The sequence below is a fragment of the Clarias gariepinus genome, chromosome 15 (assembly GCF_024256425.1).
Source record: "Clarias gariepinus isolate MV-2021 ecotype Netherlands chromosome 15, CGAR_prim_01v2, whole genome shotgun sequence".
Taxonomy (NCBI): domain Eukaryota; kingdom Metazoa; phylum Chordata; class Actinopteri; order Siluriformes; family Clariidae; genus Clarias; species Clarias gariepinus.
The window spans coordinates 3,393,056-3,404,882 of NC_071114.1; the positions used below are offsets into that span (position 1 = coordinate 3,393,056).

The following is an 11,827-nucleotide window of genomic DNA, read 5'->3' on the forward strand; positions in this document are numbered from 1 at the left end:
GCTAGATTAAATTAGGTGTATCAGTTACTAAGGAGACGGCGTGTTGTTTAAGACGCCATAACGTTATCAGATGTGTGTTCTTACTGAAAGTGCTTCTGTGACTGGGTGTGAATGTGGGTTTAGTCAGACAGCTGCTCTCTCCTCAGTACTGCGGACCGTACAGACCTACTCTCACCCACGCTGAGACACACAGTTAGTGTCATTAACCACTGGACAACACCTGGGACACGCCCACTCATACATAGAGTTACACAGCACAGTGCTGTTACTGTCTAGTATCACCACTTATCACGCCTCTCATCCAGTCAGATTACTCGGTCGGAACTAACTGGGGTATAAATATATATTCAAGTTCAAAACATGCCTCAAGGCACAAAACACTGCCTTCAGGTATGGTGATTGATAACCTTGCTTAATGTCTGTAAAATTTTAACTTTCATTCATTCTCAGCAAATTATACAGGAGTTCATTAAGTGGTGCTGTTTGTATGAATTGTTTTGAGAAACACAATTTCGCAAATATAAGAAAGGTGAAGAGAAACTTCCCAAAGCGACTAAAAAACTTAAAATTAGAGGCAATTGAATGTCTGAAGCAATGAATGTCTAACATGAACCAAATTATATTATTCAGGCCTTAGACTGTCTTTTATACAATATTAAAAGTAGTTTGTTTTGGGGGTCTTTAATGTCCTCTTGAAGTGTGTGTGTGTGTTGGGTGTGTCTGTGTGCTATTTGCTCAGGCTGTAAAAGTCTTTACTACACACTTATCAGTGTTACTGTGAAGGTGGCGGGGGAGGGAGTTCGGTAAGGTAATAAACACATGAACTTTTCTGAAGGGTGTATATTAAAATATCCTCAGCCAAAGTTACATGCAAAAAAAAAAAAGCATTTGAGATTCGGCATACATTATTATTAGGAACTGCACTGTCTAACTGTTGTTGCTACTTTAGAGTTTTATAGCCAATTGTAATTCTTTTGTTTTTTTTATTTACTTTGGAACATTTCTCAGATCATCCTTAACATACAAGTGTACACATTGCTCAAAGGTTACCTGCAATTTGTTTCAAATCCTCAGTTTATCTCTCAAAAAAAAAAATGGGCAGAACTTGAGCAGTATGAGGAATTACAGTGCCATTATTCTACACTTCCTTGTTTCTGTTTTATCAGGACAAATTCTCTTCTAGATCAAACTAGATATTTTATGCATCTCTGTAGGCTTCTGCTGTGACATTCATGTTAGCCGGCTATTCAAGATCCACCTGAGAGCAGTTTATCCATTCAAGACACATTTACAGAGAAAAAGGCTAATTCGAAATATTAAGGAAAATACAGTATGTTTGACACATTATAATAGATTGTTCAACCTTTTAGCATGTAATAACAGAGAAAACAAACTAATGCTTTGAATTTTGGAGGAGAGACTACTGCACAGAAGCAAGATAATCCATTTTGATTAACATCACATAAGCAACTGATAATGTAGAAAACAACAGAAAGTTCTAATTGTTTGCAAGAAAGTATAAATGAATTTGTAATTTGTTTAAAAGAATGAGAAATTAATTTTATGAAGTGCCCAGATGATGTGTCATAAACTCATATCTGATATAATTATTCTATAACTTACTACCAATAAACTAGGCTTAAGAAAAATCCAACTATTTGCCTGTGTGAGACAGCTGCAGGCAAGGTTTGTATATTTTATGGAAACGGAAAACAGAAACTTAGTCATAACAATAAACACTGGATCACTGAGTCAAAACATCTGGTAATGACAGGCACATTACTCTGAGTGATGGTAGTGTGATGCAGCTTCCATTTCCTAAGTTTTGTTTCAGTCAGTGATTAACCTGTTACATATAATTTTATATCGGTCCCTAATTATGAAAATCTATTTCCTAATCTTTAATTGCCTTATAAAGCTGATGGTCTCTTCACCGACAGTTCAACAAGGGGTTTTGTTGACAATTATTAGTAAAATGTTTCCTTATTAAGACAATGTCTTTCAGGGACTTTTGGGGCTTGAACACTATGTAAGCAGAATTTTTTAGCTTTTGGAATTGTTTAGTTTGCTGCAGGTGTTTGTTTAAATTGAGCAAGTAGCGAATTAGTAGCTTATTTTAAAGTAGATTATTATATCCGGCACATAACTGTTCATAACATCACTTTTACTCAACATTTATATTTAACTTATGCAAGTTAAACTTCAGGCAAAAACCTAAGCACTACAAAGGTTTCATTAAATACTGTCCAGCGGTTGATTTAAGAAACGCCCACAGTTTGACACATGCGCAGTATGCTGTCAGATCACCCAGTTTATAATTTGCAAGAAAGCTGCTCATAAACTTCCCTTCTACTCCACAGTTTGATTTCACTTATGCCACAGAAAATAAATATGTTATTTTAGGCAAATACCAAAGTACTACCATTGCCATTAAATTCTGTCAATCAGATTTGTGTGATGCTGTGACAAACTCTGGCTGTAACAGACATACAGGCACTCAGACAGACAGAACATTTTCTGAGATTGGTTTCTGGTCCTCCAATGTATGAAACATAAAAAAATATAATTGAAAGTGAATTTTGACCAATGTACAAACAAAACCTTTCTTTTATTTATATAGATAATCTGAAATTTCAGTGGCACTAAATACTTTTGCAAGTCATTCTAGTATATAAAATGCATGTCTTCAGGCTATATTAATTGTTCATTGTATCATTTAAAACTAGAGAACACAGAGCCACTAACTTTGACAATAAGTTGATAAGTGACATATTATAGTCTATGTGGGCTGAAGGGGTGGGAGGGAGATAGATACTGAGCCATAAACTGGTTATATTTAAGAGCTAAATTTACCAAGCAGAAGCTGCAGTTGTATGTTTGTATGAACAGCTCATCAATTTACTAAAGGTAAGACTCCTTTAAAGCTTAGACTTATTCCATTTTTTATAGCTTTTAATAAAAAAAATGAGAACTAGTTCTGTTGGAGGCAGAAATTTTGACATCATACTAAACCATAGCATTAAGATCCTTGCTGATATTTTGTTTAATACTTGACCTGATTTAAAAGCTTTAAAATGGTCACAAACATCTCAGAGAAATTTTTATTCCACACTTGTTATGTCGAACTCTCGGTGTTAATGTGTCATTAGAGTGCAACAAGTGGCCAGATTAGAGTTTGAATTACATTTATTAAATGTAAAATGTAATAAAAATAGTGAAAATATGATGACCAGGATGTGTTAATTGTTTGGTTGTTTCAGTCTTCTCTGCCCTTTTTGTCTTTTTCTAGTTATAACAGTGATTTTTCACATTTTGCCATGACTGTTTTGAGAACAGTGAAACATTGTTTTAAAGCTAACAGTCATGTACTTTATTTAAGGTGTGGCAGTGGTGAGATGTTATATTAATCAATGCATCCCTAACAAATGCCAGTGACCTTTGAGACTAAGGGTGTGGTGTAGTTAATCATGTGCTAGATTTTATATAGCTTTTCTGTCGGTCTTAAATTCCAATGCATTTGACATCATTGAGAATTGATTACATTAGAAATGAAATATGTAAACACATATCTGAAGTATATGTAAAAAAAAAACTATATGCCCTATAGGAAAGTTAAAATGGCATTGGTATCTGAATTTTTGGGTCAGCTCACACTTGGGTTTGGAGGGGTGAGTATGCAAGAACTATCTGCAAATACATAATATTATTTTATCATTCTATTCTATTCTATTTAATTTTATTCTATAAGAGATGTACCAAAAAAAATGCAAAAGTGGGCATAACCTTTGTTAACAACTGACAGCTAATATAATTGCACATGTTAAGACAAAAAGAGATTTCAAAGCAGATTCGAGGGTTGGGTTTAACGTTGCTGCAAATGCTTGGCTTGTGATGCAGACTATGTTGAGTAGCAGAGTATAGAGGAAGAGTAACTCTACCAACATGTGCAATTTGAATGATGCATTTAATTAAAAAAAAAAAAGTTATACTCACTTTTCCATTACTTTCAGTACAGCCCAGTGTATATGTGTACAATACAGCATATGTGTGTATGTATATTTATACAGTCAGAGCTATATATTTTTTTTTGACAATGATACATTTTTGGCATTTGGACTCTTCACACCACCACACTGAAAATGTGCATCTTGAGACTTAAGTCTAATCTGTTTTTACTTCGTAAAGCCATGTCTGGACTGTAGACTTTAACAATGACATGCCTACCTCCTCAAAAGTGTTCTTGATTTGGCTAGATGTTGTGAATGGGTTTTTCCTTACCATGGACATAATTCTGTGCTTATCCATTTTTTATATTCTGTGGTCTTCCAGACTTTTTGGATGTTGCTGTTGCTAAGCTCGCCAGTTAATTCATTCTTTTTAATACTGTTCCAAACTGTTGTATTGGCCAAACTGTTGTATATTTTCCCTCTGTCTGCCAAGGTACCTCTTTGGACCGCTTGTGGAGAGTTTGAGTAAACAGCTACCAAATGCAAATGGAACACTCAGAAACACCTTCAGGCTCAATACTACCTGCTTGATTAGTCACAGAGTAATGAGGTGTATAAGGAAAAGACCACACAAAATCATGCAACTGCTTAACAGTCATCTGTTTCATTATTTATTAATCCCCCCCCCCCCGCAAATGTGTTTGTTGTGTATGAAAATAGCTGTAATTCCTGAATTAAAGCTAAAATACTTAACTTTACTCACATATTGGGTGTTTTATTTCAAATTCAATGTGGTGTTGTACAGAGGACAAATGGCAAAAAAAAAAAATCTTTGTTCCAAAATGTATGGACCGAACCCATATTTTTTCCAATTAAAACACTCAGGGGAGAGAACCACGGTTCCCTACAGTGTTCCCAGCTGTGAATTTTGATCCCGAGAAAGATGCAACCTGGATTGATACAGCCATCAAAACCAAAGGTAAGATAAGCCTTTTTTATTATTATTATTTTATTATTGTTAAACTACATTATTACATACATCACTACATACTACATAATTGTTTTTGACCGGTTTGCCCCAGTGCTTAGGTTTCAAGGTTTGCATAATCTAATTTAATTCATTAGAATGAATAATTATTTTGATCCCCTTAATATTTCTGTTGACTGTTTGTTATCAGGATGTATACAAGGCTATCAGGGTATGAGTATAATCATGTAGATTTGCTTATTCTGTTAAGTATATTCTGTACTGATTATTCTGTGTAGGGTTGCAGGTGTGTTAAGCCTATGCCAAGGGTTGGTGCCACCTCTTCACAGGGCACAGGAACTAACACAATAATACATTTACACTACAGACACTTTAGAAACACCAGTCAGCCTACGCTACATGTATTTGGGTACCTGAAAAAAACCCACAAAGCACAGGAAGAACATGCAAATCTCAAACTTCAAACTGTTAAGCTTGTGTTATCTTTGAAGATCTATGGATCTGCCCCTCAGCAGTATGTGATGATATGTGAAAACTACTGTGTGTAAAATGATTGGAACAACTTCTGCAATAATTAAGATGGTTCTATCTTAGAGAGATGAGACTGTCATGAGACTGACACCAGATATGTACATTAATATTAGTCTTTTCCCCCCCCCTCTATTCCAGGTGTGGATGAGGACTTAATCATTGACATTCTAACCAAACGCACCTACAGTCAGAGGAGAGAAATTGCATTTGAATACGAGAAGAAAGCCAGAAAGGTATAATTTACAGAAACCTCCATGTTCAGACACTTTCAAAGGCAATCCCTTTTTAACCTCTAACTACCATTACACCATTGCCAGACAGTGTATGCTTCATGCTTAATTTGGTACGGCACCAGAAAAGTCTTTTTCCCTATTTTACTCCAGTTCTCATATTACACTAGAGGCAAGCAGCTCACCCAACAAAACTGAAAGATTGGGCTAACCCCCTAGCCTACACATATGAAAGTGATCTGATATATTATCTCATTCTAATTTAGTTGTTGCACCAGGGAAAGCTGCCAATTTATAGGCAGAATTTCTCATTTTTACTATGGATGTTTTAGAGCCACACCACATGACAACTTACTTATGGCAAGAAGCACTTGCACCATGCACTCTGAGTAAGGGAGGCAGGAAAACTAAATTGAAGTGCAAGGACATAATCATGAGCTTGCTGGGGCAGTAATAAATCCCATTAAGCAGAGGTTAAGTACATGCTCTGGTACAAATCTGTCTTTTATCCCCACATTTTCACGTACAGTACATTCATCCCAACAGTTCAGGAAGTGATGCTGTAAAATCTGTGAGTAGTATTGCAAGATTACAGGTTCACTCAAAATGAACTTTATCAACATACATGCTGCATCTTTCTCTCTCTCTCTCTCTCTCTCTCTCTCTCTCTCATACACACACACACGCACATACTGAATATCCCTCATCATCAAGATTTACATTTTTGGAAAGCCTGTGTATGGACCCATATCTGTGTGACACTGGATAATGCAATTCTAAGTTCTTACTCTTGTATGTTTTTATTTATGTATATGTGTATGAAACACATCTGTTTTTAGCAAGTGCAGTCATTAGGATATCTAGACGAGACTGTCCACTGACATCTCATATATATGTAATTTACAGCAATTTGTTGGAGTGGAAGAGTGATAACACCCTGACAACTCAAATTATACCTCTCAACTTGTCTTTGTGCATAACTTTGACAATACAACATAAAAACATGTTCTAAAAATCTTGGTGATATTTACAAACTGAAAAGGGTTGGTCAAATAAGATATTTGTAAAATAAAGTCTGTATTATAAGAACATGTCTGTTTTAAAGAGATTTCACAGATGAGATGAAAAGCACAGATGAGACAGTTGTCAGTACAATTATACTTTATTTGTGTTTTTGATTGCTGCAGGATATGATTAGTGCTCTGAAGGGGGCGCTGTCAGGCTCTCTAGAAAATGTCATTCTAGGCCTAATGAAAAACACGGTACAGTTTGATGCATTTGAGCTCCGAGCTTCAATGAAGGTGAGTTTCAGTGACACATTTAAAGTATGTATGCCAGCTCTGTACTTTAAAGAACCAGGTTCACATGTGCAATATATCCATCTGTAAAGAAATCTGTTAATTTTACTTTAAAAATTCTTCAAATGGAGCACATGGACAAAGGCCCATACCTGTGGCTAAGAATATAGTTTTATCATCACTTTAGCTTAATAAATACATACACACACACGTACACACACACGCACATATATACATGAATCAATGCATGGCATGGAGGCTCTGCTGCACTGCTGAGGCATCACTGAAGACCAGGTTGCTTTGATAGCAGCCTTCAGAATTTTTCATTTAAATCACAAATAGCGTTAAATGGAAAGGTAGTGCGATATGTAGGGTTTACAATCACTTGTTCCACACACCAAGTAGGGCCCTCTTTATTTGGGGTTCGAGTGGATTTGAGATTAAGCCTTCTGTTAGAAGCTTAAACAAACATATTAGCATGAACAAAAATAACAGATGACTTAGAAGCAGCTACATATACTTAAACAGTACTTAAGCAGTTACTGTCCATTTTCACCACTAGAAAAATTTAATTACTTGGTCACAACTTACCATTGTATAATATTACATAATCGATTACATAACATAAAATTATTTTGTCCTATTGCCTTAGCATTTAGCTAACTATGCAGTATATCTAGTATAGTTATACTGATATTTGTGTTTAAGGGAGTGTTATAATCTCTGTAGGGTCTTGGCACTGATGAGGAGAGTTTGATCGAGATGGTCTGTTCTCGTAGCAATGAGGAGCTGCTGGAGATTAAAAAAGTTTACAAGGAATGTAAGTAAAACACTTTTTCTCTCATGGTGATATAGCACATAGGAATTTGGGCTCCTCTCCTTTTTACCACATACTGCATTGTTGGGCTGCTTTCACACTAATCAATACTGTGTGTCACCATACAATGGCCAAGGGAAGCAGTTGGAAATTTGGTGGAATGTAGCTGCTTTTGAAAAGTGCTACTACTGGCCTTTTTTTTTTCCCCGCAGTGGGGCCTTGACCATTTTTTAAGTGTTTGACCATATTTTTCTACTTATTGGATTTAAATAGAAGAAAATAAGAGATTTAGAATCTCATTTAGAAATATGATTTATTAATTTATATGTCCATATTTCAAAAGTTTAGATAATGTATATTATACTGTATATTTAAAGAAGCACAAGCACTGTACATGAAGATGTATTTACATGTGTTAGAAGAAGTGTGAAATATTTACTAAACATAATACTTTTGCCTTGTCATAGTGTTCAAGAAGGACTTGGAGAAAGATGTGTCCGGAGATACTTCTGGAGATTTTTGTAGGTTGCTGCTGTCTCTGGTTGAGGTAAACAACTACATTTATAATTATTTGTTTTGTTAATTTTTTTTTTTTTTTACTCAAAGTGCCTTACAGTGAAACAGTAATAATTGAATCCTGGATTACATTTTAAAGGCTAAAAGAGAAGAGCCAAGCAACATAGTGGACTATGAAAAAATTGACAATGATGCCAGAGTAAGTATTTTATAATATGAACAAGCTTTCACAGAGTAGCAGATGGGATGTAATGGACACTTTTAAATTATTGTAGGCCCTCTATGAGGCAGGCGTAAAGAGGAAGGGCACAGATGTGACCACTTGGATATCAATTTTCTCCGAAAGAAGTGTGCCACACCTCCAGAAAGGTAAAAAAAAAAATTGTAGCATGTTTCTTTGGCAGCTTGACCATGAAAGTCAAAATTATTTTTTCTTCTCTTAGTGTTTCAGAGGTATAACAGTTACAGCCCATATGACATAAAGGAGAGCATTCGAAAGGAAGTGAAAGGAGATCTGGAAAAATCCTTCCTTACATTGGGTAACTAAGTATGTTTGTCTTCCCTGAACATTCACTCACATATGCATACACAGAACCCATGCACTACTTTTTTTCTGTAGTGGAGTGCTTCGAAAACAAACAGCTTTACTTTGCCAGCAAACTCAATGAAGCTATGAAGGTAAGCATTTTTATTTAGCCTGGAAGTAGCTGGAACACTGAAAATGCTCTGTGTTATGTGTATATTTGTGATTAAAGGTATTTAAATCTACTCATTTAGAATAAAAGTCTCAAGGAGAAGGTTGTGACCCGCATTGTGGTTTCACGCTGTGAAGTGGACCTCATGAAAATCCGCATGGAGTTCAAGAAAAATTTTGGAAAATCACTCTACCAGACTATCTCAGTTAGTATACATAGCATATCTCTTTCATACAGACACACACAAACACTGACTCTTCTTTCCCATTTCTTTTTTTCTTAGGAGCACACAAAGGGTGACTACCAGAGAGCTCTGTTGAATCTGTGTGGTGGAGATGATTAGCAAAAATATTGGAGAAAGTAGAGATGCTTTGCTTACAGTTTTTCAAATAGCCAGTAAGAACATATACAGTATAGAGCTTTCATCTGCTCTTGTATTATTTATATTTTAAAGTTAAATTGTATAATTAATTAAATATTTTATAATTTTTAAAAGTTTTCCAAAATTCCTGGCATTAAAGTTGGAACTTAAATTTTTAAGCACAGCAATGATCAATCATCATTTGATTATTTAATTTTGTCTTATCTGATAGCAATTTTATTAGAAAATGATCTCTATGTACTGTACCTTCTGTGAATTAAAGCAAAGTGAAGCAGTATGTATATGCACTGGATTGGACAAGTAGCAGTCCAAAGCAAAGAGGGGAAAAAATAAAAAAGGAAAACTCATGCTATAAAGTGCAGTCCAAATAACAGAGATTTGTAAAGTAATTTCAGTAAGCGCCAGTAGGTTAAACTTTTTTCTATATTTAATTTAATTCAATTTTATTTGTATAGCGCTTTTACAAATGTCATTGTCCCAAAGCAGCTTCACACAATCAAAAGAATTATTTAAGTTTGTATGCAATGTAAATGTGTATGAATCAAAATGGTCAGATAATCCCTGATGAACAAGCCGAGGGCGACAGTGGCAAGGAAAAACTCCCTGAGATGGCAATAGGAAGAAACCTTGAGAGAAACCAGACTCAACAGGGAACCCATCCTCATCTGGGTGAAAATATATATCCTAATAAAGCCTGAAAAATTATGGTTCCTTAATTAAACTTACAGTAGAATAAAGTTTATCAACAAGGATAAAATAAGACACATTTATTTTAAGCTGTGTTGATTGATTCACAATGTCAATTGATGTATTGATTATCATGCAGAAAAATATTCCACTTTAAATACCACTAGTAGTGTTTCAGCAGGACCATGACTATAACTAGCCAATGTTAACCAATAAAAATGAAAAGGTACCTTGGAACTGCTGCAAAGGGGAAAAATCAATCATGTAACACTAGTGTGATAACAAAAACCAGACCCATGTACCCTGTTAATTAATACTAATTAACAGGTTAGCTTCTATCAATGCTCGCTAGCTAATGAGCATTTAAAACCAGTTACAGAAGCACTTCCAGCAAGAAAACACATCTTTAAAAAAACACACTGTCTCCTTAGCAATCGCTTCTTTTCTTTCTTAAGTTTCTCAGGACTGTCCACCACCTCCATGGTTTAACCCCTTCCGGGCTGTGCAAACATACCTACACCACATAACAACTGTGCTGATATTCAGCACAACAGCATGACCTTGAGTGTGATATTAGTTATATGATGCTTCTTGAAAAACTAGCATATCATGGAAAAAGTTATTTTAAATTTTTTGGCAATTTAATTTAAAGAAGTGGAACTCTCATATTTTCTAAATTAATTACATGTAAAGTGAAAAATTATATATATATATATATATATATATATATATATATATATATATATATATATAGCTGTCCAGCTTAGAGGAGACAAAGGCATGAACAAGTTTTTTTAATGAAACTGCAAGACTGAGGGTGGAATAAAGCTTAACTATGCGCTTTAGGTAAAGAAATTAGTTTTTACAAAAGCATTTGATGTGTTTATCAAATTTGAGATTAAGATGAAACTGAATGCCCAGGTTAGACCCTGTGGAGTATAAGTCGATGCCAAGACCAGAGAATGTGTGGCTTATGGGAAGCCCTTAAGTTTTTGAGTTATAAAGCTGCAGGAAATGTTACAGTTAAACCTTGGATTGTGACCATGATTTGTTCCAGAAGCGTGCTTGTATATCAAATCACTCGTATATCTAAGTGAATTTCCCCATAAAAAATAAGGGGAACTCTAATGATTCGTTCTACAACCCAAAAATATTCCTATAAAAATAAATAATACAAAATATAAAGTAAAAAATAAAACCAATTTACCTGCACTTTGAAAAGAATTGTAGCTGTAGTGAATAGTGATCGAGATCACACACATCAGCTTGTCAACAGAAAATCTCACTCACACAAATATACAAACACAAAATAAAAAATGCTTTATGAGTACTGTACTGTACACACATGGTCACAATGTTATAATAAACAGTATATACATGCCGGATGTTAACTATACGATTGATGCACGGGCACTGAAACCGAGCATACGAGACGATTACCCACAATACTGCTCGTATTTCAAGACATTTTTCTGAGTTAACTGGTCAGTGGGGGTGCAGTCTAATAAAACACAAAACTCAGGAAAAGCACAGCAAGAGCCGTCCTCTTTTTCATTTGATGTTAGTTTTTTTGGTTTGCCATTATTTTTATTTACTTTCTATTTATTTATTTAAGTTTAACCTGTAAAACCCAAGTAGCACAAATCTGTGCAGACAACACATCAGTGATAACAATGTAAATTTACCAGTATTGGAATGACATTGCAAAAATGTAGACCTCTGTAAATGTAAAAATT

At 34.9% G+C, this 11,827-nt stretch overlaps 1 protein-coding gene across 1 annotated transcript; it reads left to right on the forward strand.

The window, feature by feature from the left end:
* Positions 1 to 2,851: 2,851 nt before the first annotated feature.
* Positions 2,852 to 9,511, forward strand: LOC128543445 (annexin A2-B-like). The gene is made up of 13 exons (XM_053513872.1): positions 2,852 to 2,907; positions 3,608 to 3,668; positions 4,833 to 4,926; positions 5,605 to 5,699; positions 6,884 to 6,997; positions 7,724 to 7,814; positions 8,279 to 8,358; positions 8,467 to 8,526; positions 8,603 to 8,696; positions 8,771 to 8,866; positions 8,947 to 9,005; positions 9,105 to 9,227; positions 9,306 to 9,511. Exons 2-13 carry the CDS (start codon positions 3,618 to 3,620, stop codon positions 9,363 to 9,365), a joined length of 1,017 nt encoding a protein of 338 aa, XP_053369847.1. The 5' UTR covers positions 2,852 to 2,907; positions 3,608 to 3,617; the 3' UTR covers positions 9,366 to 9,511.
* Positions 9,512 to 11,827: the final 2,316 nt, after the last annotated feature.

Bases quoted from the DNA above. Each gene is read 5' to 3' on its own strand.
- LOC128543445 (XM_053513872.1), top strand. From the start codon at position 3,618: ATGGCATTGGTATCTGAATTTTTGGGTCAGCTCACACTTGGGTTTGGA. The intron at 8,359-8,466 runs GTAAACAACTAC...TACATTTTAAAG, and splicing joins TGCTGCTGTCTCTGGTTGAG to GCTAAAAGAGAAGAGCCAAG. The intron at 9,228-9,305 runs GTTAGTATACAT...TTTTTTTCTTAG, and splicing joins CACTCTACCAGACTATCTCA to GAGCACACAAAGGGTGACTA.